Source organism: Pteronotus mesoamericanus, unplaced genomic scaffold, assembly GCF_021234165.1.
Source record: "Pteronotus mesoamericanus isolate MK-2021 breed Mesoamerican mustached bat unplaced genomic scaffold, CSHL_Meso_final scaffold_705, whole genome shotgun sequence".
NCBI classification, from domain to species: domain Eukaryota; kingdom Metazoa; phylum Chordata; class Mammalia; order Chiroptera; family Mormoopidae; genus Pteronotus; species Pteronotus mesoamericanus.
This window is the reverse complement of record NW_026555326.1, coordinates 16,733,549-16,739,799: the sequence shown is the minus strand read 5'-3', so window position 1 is coordinate 16,739,799 and position 6,251 is coordinate 16,733,549. Positions and strand designations below refer to the sequence as shown.

General features: G+C 51.8%; 1 protein-coding gene across 1 annotated transcript; it reads left to right on the top strand.

Annotated features, from left to right (window-relative positions):
* The first annotated feature begins 725 nt into the window (after positions 1-725).
* On the top strand, positions 726-5,976 carry TCHH (trichohyalin). The gene is given in 4 exon segments (XM_054562912.1): positions 726-863; positions 1,609-2,917; positions 2,920-2,966; positions 3,019-5,976. Coding segments are annotated over 4 exon segments (4,452 nt in total).
* Positions 5,977-6,251: the final 275 nt, after the last annotated feature.

Here is a 6,251-nt window from a genome sequence, read left to right as displayed (position 1 = left end):
CAACAATTGAATATCTGTAACATATCTTACTTAAGGCAGATAACATGTGCTCTTTGTTTTCTTCATTTGTATATCTGAATATTATTATACAATGCCACCTTTGACTATGAAAAAGTAATGCTTAATCTGAGAACTGGTGAACTATGAATTCAGTTCTTAGATCTCTTATGGGCTATAATGTTAGAAAATAATCTACATTCTATTTTTAATGTTCTAGTTACCACCAAATGTTTTGCTGCCACAATTAGGCATAGATAGTTTCTATCCACTTTAAGATACTCTTGGATCTTCTTTCACAATTTGGTTTTCAGCTATCCTCTGTTCAATTTTAGAGGAAGATGCAATGAGTAGCAACATACCAAATTTAAATTTCTATATTATTCTTTACACTGTCTGATCTGAAATATGTTAGGGAGCAGAAAGAGAGAGGACATGAGATGGATAATCCAGACTGGATAAACAATCTAAAAGCCTATGACAGGATAATCTAAAGATAATTCCCTGGCTTTAAGTTTCCCAAGATCTTGCTTCCATTTTTCAAGTACAATATTGAAAGATAAAATGCTTTGAAAGCCTGGGTTAAAAATAACTACTGCTGTTAAGTCAGATTATTTAGGCACCTGTCCAAAACAGTATGGCTAAAACCTCCCCAAGATCAGAAACAGAGTTTTGATTATGGATCCTATTTTATTGTTTTAGGTTTAATTGAACTTAAGGGGAAAAAAATGTCTCCACTTCTGAGAAGCATCTTTGATATCACTGAAGTTTTCAATCAATATGCCTCACATGACTGTGATGGAGCAGCACTATGCAAGAAAGACCTGAAGAATCTCCTTGAAAGGGAATTTGGAGCTGTCCTTCGGGTAAGAAATAAGAAGAAAAGGAAATCTCTCTATTGATTTGACTCTATGAAATTTCTTCTCAGGAGTGACCAGAGCAAGGAATGGTGATTTTATATTCATTTTACTCTCTGACAGCTCTATACTACATCCCTCATTCATTCCTGAGCCTGAACATACTTAACTGTCATTGCAGTTTAGGTACTAAAGAAGTTACTAGCAATTATTTCTGTACTTGATGGCAATGTCAATATGAATGAACTGGTGGTCATGGGAAGTTATTAACAAAGATGTCAGATCAAACTAGACTTGGAAAGAACTTAAAATTATTTCCAAATTTCAATAATCAAAATCATACTGTTCACTAGTAAAATAGCATTACCATAAATGTTTTGTTCTGTTTCAAACATGATAAAAATTGAATCAGATGTACTGGCTGTTTCAGACAGAAATTGCTGCAAATCTTCATAAATTTCTATTTTAATTTTCTCTTGAGGATGAGTTCACTATTCACCCAGCTAATGAGAACTTGTGTTCTTTTAATCAGTATTAAATTACAAGATGTAAAAATTTCCAACAAAAGTATGTTATAAAGTGAGGTATTCACATTTTACATGGGTACAACAACATTCCACCATACACACCGAGGCTTTTCTAATTGCTCTTAATGTCTTTTGAGTTGTCAGCATATCATAAAATACACGTTGTGTGTGAGTTTACTACCTGTAAATGGTATATTGTAAAAACTTTTGTTTTCATCTTTTTTCAGAGACCACATGATCCTGAAACGGTAGATCTGATCCTGGAACTTCTGGATCGCGACTGTAACGGGCTTGTAGATTTCAATGAGTTCCTCCTGTTCATTTTCAAGGTGGCTCAAGCTTGTTATTATGCTCTCGCAGAGGCCTCAGGGTTAGAGGAGAAGGGAGCCAAGAGTGAGGGAAAGAGGAACTCATTACAAGACCGCAGGCAAGAAGGCCAAAAGAGGTTTGAGCCCCGGGAGAGACAGCTGGAAGAAGAACGCAGGCAGAAGAGGCAGCAACAAGAGAGGGAGTTCGCTGAGGTAGAAAAGGAGAGGGAGAAGCAAGAGAGGCATGAGCACTGGCTGCAAAGGCGAGAATGGGAAGCGCGCCTTGAGGAGGAAGAGCCGCTGCACATGCGTAAGGGGCGGAAGTTTCCTGACGAAGAGAGCAGGCGAGAAAGGCAGGAGCAGCGACAGCGCCAGGAAGAGGAGCAGTTATTCAGGCGGGAACGGCAGGAGCTGAAAAGGGAACTCCTGGAGAAGGAAGAGCAGCTGCAAAGGCAGAGACAAGGGCGCCAGGAGCGCTTGGAGCAGGAGAGGCGCCAGCAGCAGCTCAGGCGGGAGCAGGAAGAGAGGCGTGAGCAGGAGCCGATCTTAGAGCAGCTAAAGCGTGAGCAGGAGGAGAGGCTCGAAGAGGAGGAAAGGCGCCAGCAGGAGCTAAGACGCAAGCAAGAGCTGAGGCGCGAGCAGGCGCCACTCGTGGAGCAGCTGAAGCGCGAGCAGGAGGAGAGGCGCCAGCAGGAGCGGAGGCGCGAGCAGGAGCCACTCGTGGAGGAGCTGAGGCGCGAGCAGGAGGGGAGGCGCCAGCAGGAGCGGAGGCGCGAGCAGGAGCCACTCGTGGAGGAACTGAGGCGCGAGCAGGAGGAAAGGCGCCAGCAGGAGCTAAGACGCAAGCAAGAGCTGAGACGCGAGCAGGCGCCACTCGTGGAGGAGCTGAGGCGCGAGCAGGAGGAGAGGCGCCAGCAGGAGCGGAGGCGCGAGCAGGAGCAGCTCTCGAAGCAGCTGAGACGCCAGCAGGAGGAGAGGCGCGAGCAGGAGAGGCGCCAGCAAGAGCGGAGGCGCGAGCAGGAGCCGCTCTTGGAGCAGCTGAGGCGCGAACAGGAGAGGCGCCAGCAAGAGCGGAGGCGCGAGCAGGAGCCGCTCTCGGAGCAGGGGAGGCGTGAGCAGCAGCTGACTGAGGAAGAGGTACAGCTGGAAGAGGCCCGAGAGCAGGGCGAGAGCCGCACCTTAAGGTGGCAGCGGCAGCTGGAAAGCGAGGCCGACGCCCGACAGAGCAAAGTCTATTCGAGGCCCCGCAAGCAGGAGCAGCAGAGGCGCCTCCAGGAGCAGGAGGAAGAGGAGAGGCGTCTCCAGGAGCGCAAGCAGCAACTACGGAAGCGCGAGGAGGATGCCCTGCGGCCGAGCCAGACCCTCCGAGAGGAGCGGGAGAGGCAGCTGCGCCAGGAGGAGGAAGAGCAGCTTCGCGACCTCAAGTGGCAGTGGCAGGCTGAGCAAGAGAGTGAGAGGCGCCGCCAGAGGCTGTCGGCCAGGCCCCCATTGCGGGAACAGCGGGACCGGCAGCTGAGGGCGGAGCAGCGCCAGGAGCCTGAACAACAACTTCGAGAGGAGCTGCGCAGACAGCGACTCGAGAGGGAGCAGGAGCAGCAGTTCCGCGAGGAGGAACAGCTTCAGGAGGAGTACCTCCAAGAGGATCAGGAGAGGGAGCGGCGCCAGGAGCTGCGCTGCGACCAAAAATGGAGATGGCAACTAGAGGAGGAAAGCCAGAGACGCCGCCACACTCTCTACGCCAAGCCAGCTCAACGCGAACAGCTGCAGCGCGAGGAAGAGCAGCTGCAACGGGAGAAGAGGCTCCAGGAACGGGAGAGACAATATCGGGAGGAAGAGCAGCTGCTGCGGAAGGAAGAGCAGCTGCAGCAGGAGGGAGAGCAGCTGCAGCGGGAGAAGAGGCTCCAGGGACGGGAGAGACAATATCGGGAGGAAGAGCAGCTTCAGAGAGAGGAACTTGAGGAAGGTAGACGCCAAAAGCAAGAGAGACAGTATAGGGAGGAAGAGCATCTGGAGAGAGAAAAGAGGCGCCAGGAGCGGGAAAGACAGAATGTGGTGGAGGAGGAGCAGCTGCAGCAGGAAGAAAAGCAGCTGCAGAGGGAAAGAAGGCGCCAGCAGCGTGATAGGCAGTATCTAGAGGAGGAGGCGCTGCAGCACCGGGACCAGACCCAGCAATTCCAGGATGATAATCAGCGCCGTGATCTGAAATGGCAATGGCAACCAGAAGAAGAAAATGAAGTTCGTAATTACAGGGTTTACTCCAAACGCAGAGAGAATGAAGAAAAGATCCGGCAATTGGAAGATTCCCAAGTGCGAGAGAGGCAATTCCAACAGGATCAATGGCCGCTGCAGGATGAACAGGAAGAGAGAGAGCAAGAGAGGAGGGGCTGGCAGCAGCTCGAAAGGCAGTTACCAGCCGAAGAACTGCTGGCGCTTGAGGAGCAAAAGGGAGCCAAAAGGCGAGACAGGAAGTTCCAGGAGGAAAAGCAGCTGCTAAAGGAGGAAAGAGAGGAGAAACGCCTTCAGGAAGACAGAAAGTTCCGTGAGGAGGAACAGCTCCTGCAGGAACGCGAAGAACAGCAGCTGCTTCGCCAAGAAAGTGACAGAAAGCTCCGTGAGGAAGTGCAGCAGCTGCGCCGCCGGGAACGCGAGCAACAGCTTCGCCAGGAGCGCGACAGAAAATTCCGTGAGGAAGAACAGCTCCTGCAGGAGAGGGAGGAACGGCAGCTGCTTCTCCGAGAAAGTGACAGAAAGCTCCGGGAGGAAGTGCAGCAGCTGCGCCGCCAGGAACGCGAGGAACAGCTTCGCCAGGAGCGCGACAGAAAATTCCGTGAGGAGGAACAGCTCCTCCAGGAGAGGGAAGAACAGCTGCTTCGCCAGGAACGCGAAAGAAAGGTCCGCGAGGAGGAACAGCTCCTCCAGGAGAGGGAAGAACAGCTGCTTCGCCAGGAACGCGAAAGAAAGGTCCGCGAGGAGGTACAGCAGCTGCGCCGCCAGGAACGCGAGCAACAGCTTCGCCAAGAGCGCGACAGAAAATTCCGTGAGGAAGAACAGCTCCTGCAGGAGAGGGAGGAACGGCAGCTGCTTCTCCGAGAAAGTGACAGAAAGCTCCGGGAGGAAGTGCAGCAGCTGCGCCGCCAGGAACGCGAGGAACAGCTTCGCCAAGACTGCGACAGAAAATTCCGTGAGGAAGAACAGCTTCGCCGCCAGGAACGTGACAGAAAATTCCGAGAAGAGGAACAGCTCCTCCAGGATCGGGAACAGCTCCTGCAGGAAAGGGAAGAACGGCAGCTGCGTCGCCGAGAGAGCGGCAGGAAGTTCCTCGAGGAGGAACAGCAACTGAGCCGCCAGGAACGCGAGCAACAGCTTCGCCAAGAGCGCGACAGAAAATTCCGTGAGGAAGAACAGCTTCGCCGCCAGGAACGTGACAGAAAATTCCGAGAAGAGGAACAGCTCCTCCAGGATCGGGAACAGCTCCTGCAGGAAAGGGAAGAACGGCAGCTGCGTCGCCGAGAGAGCGGCAGGAAGTTCCTCGAGGAGGAACAGCAACTGAGCCGCCAGGAACGCGAGCAACAGCTTCGCCAAGAGCGCGACAGAAAATTCCGTGAGGAAGAACAGCTTCGCCGCCAGGAACGTGACAGAAAATTCCGAGAAGAGGAACAGCTCCTCCAGGATCGGGAACAGCTCCTGCAGGAAAGGGAAGAACGGCAGCTGCGTCGCCGAGAGAGTGGCAGGAAGTTCCTCGAGGAGGAACAACAACTTAGCCGCCAGGAACGCGAGCAACAGCTTCGCCAAGAGCGCGACAGAAAATTCCAGGAGGAGGAACAGCTTTTCCAGGAAAGGGAAGAACAGTTGCGCCGCCAGGAACGCAACAGGAAATTTCGTGATGAGGAACAGCTCCTCCAGGAACGGGAAGAACAGCAGCTACGCCGCCTAGAAGAGAAACAGCAGCGGCGGGAGGATCAAGAACTGAGGCGCCTGCAGGAGCTAAACCAGCAGTACCGAGAAGAGGATCCATTTGTCCAGGAGGAGAAGAGGCGTCTTCAGGAACAGGAACTGCGGCAAGAAGAGAAGAGGCGCCGCCAAGAGCCGGAAAGGAAATTCCGGGAAGAAGAGCAGCTCCACCGCCAGCAGGAGGAGGCGCGGAAGCGTGGCCAAGTCTGGGAGGAAAAAGACGAGGGCTGTCAGCAGATTCTGGAGTCTGGCAAGCGTCAGTTTGCCAGTGTCCCGGTGCGCTCCAGCCCTCTCTATGAATACATCCAAGAGCAGAGATCCCAATACCGGCCATAAGAAATGCCATATGCCAGCACTTGCCAAAGCTCAGCAAAGGGAAATGGGAAGCACTGGGTACCAAATGACTCAAGTGATTCTGGTTGTGGGAAAACTCTTATGTTAGAATGTGTCTTTAATCCAAAATCTTAAACTACACTCATCCCGTTCTACCTTTTATGCTGCCTCAAGTAGTTCTTTACTGCAGGACGTCTTTTTCTCTGGTGCAGATGTGGTGATCATTTTAAAAAACAAATCATTTAATTTGTTTAAGGAGTTTTGTTTGGGGGCATGTT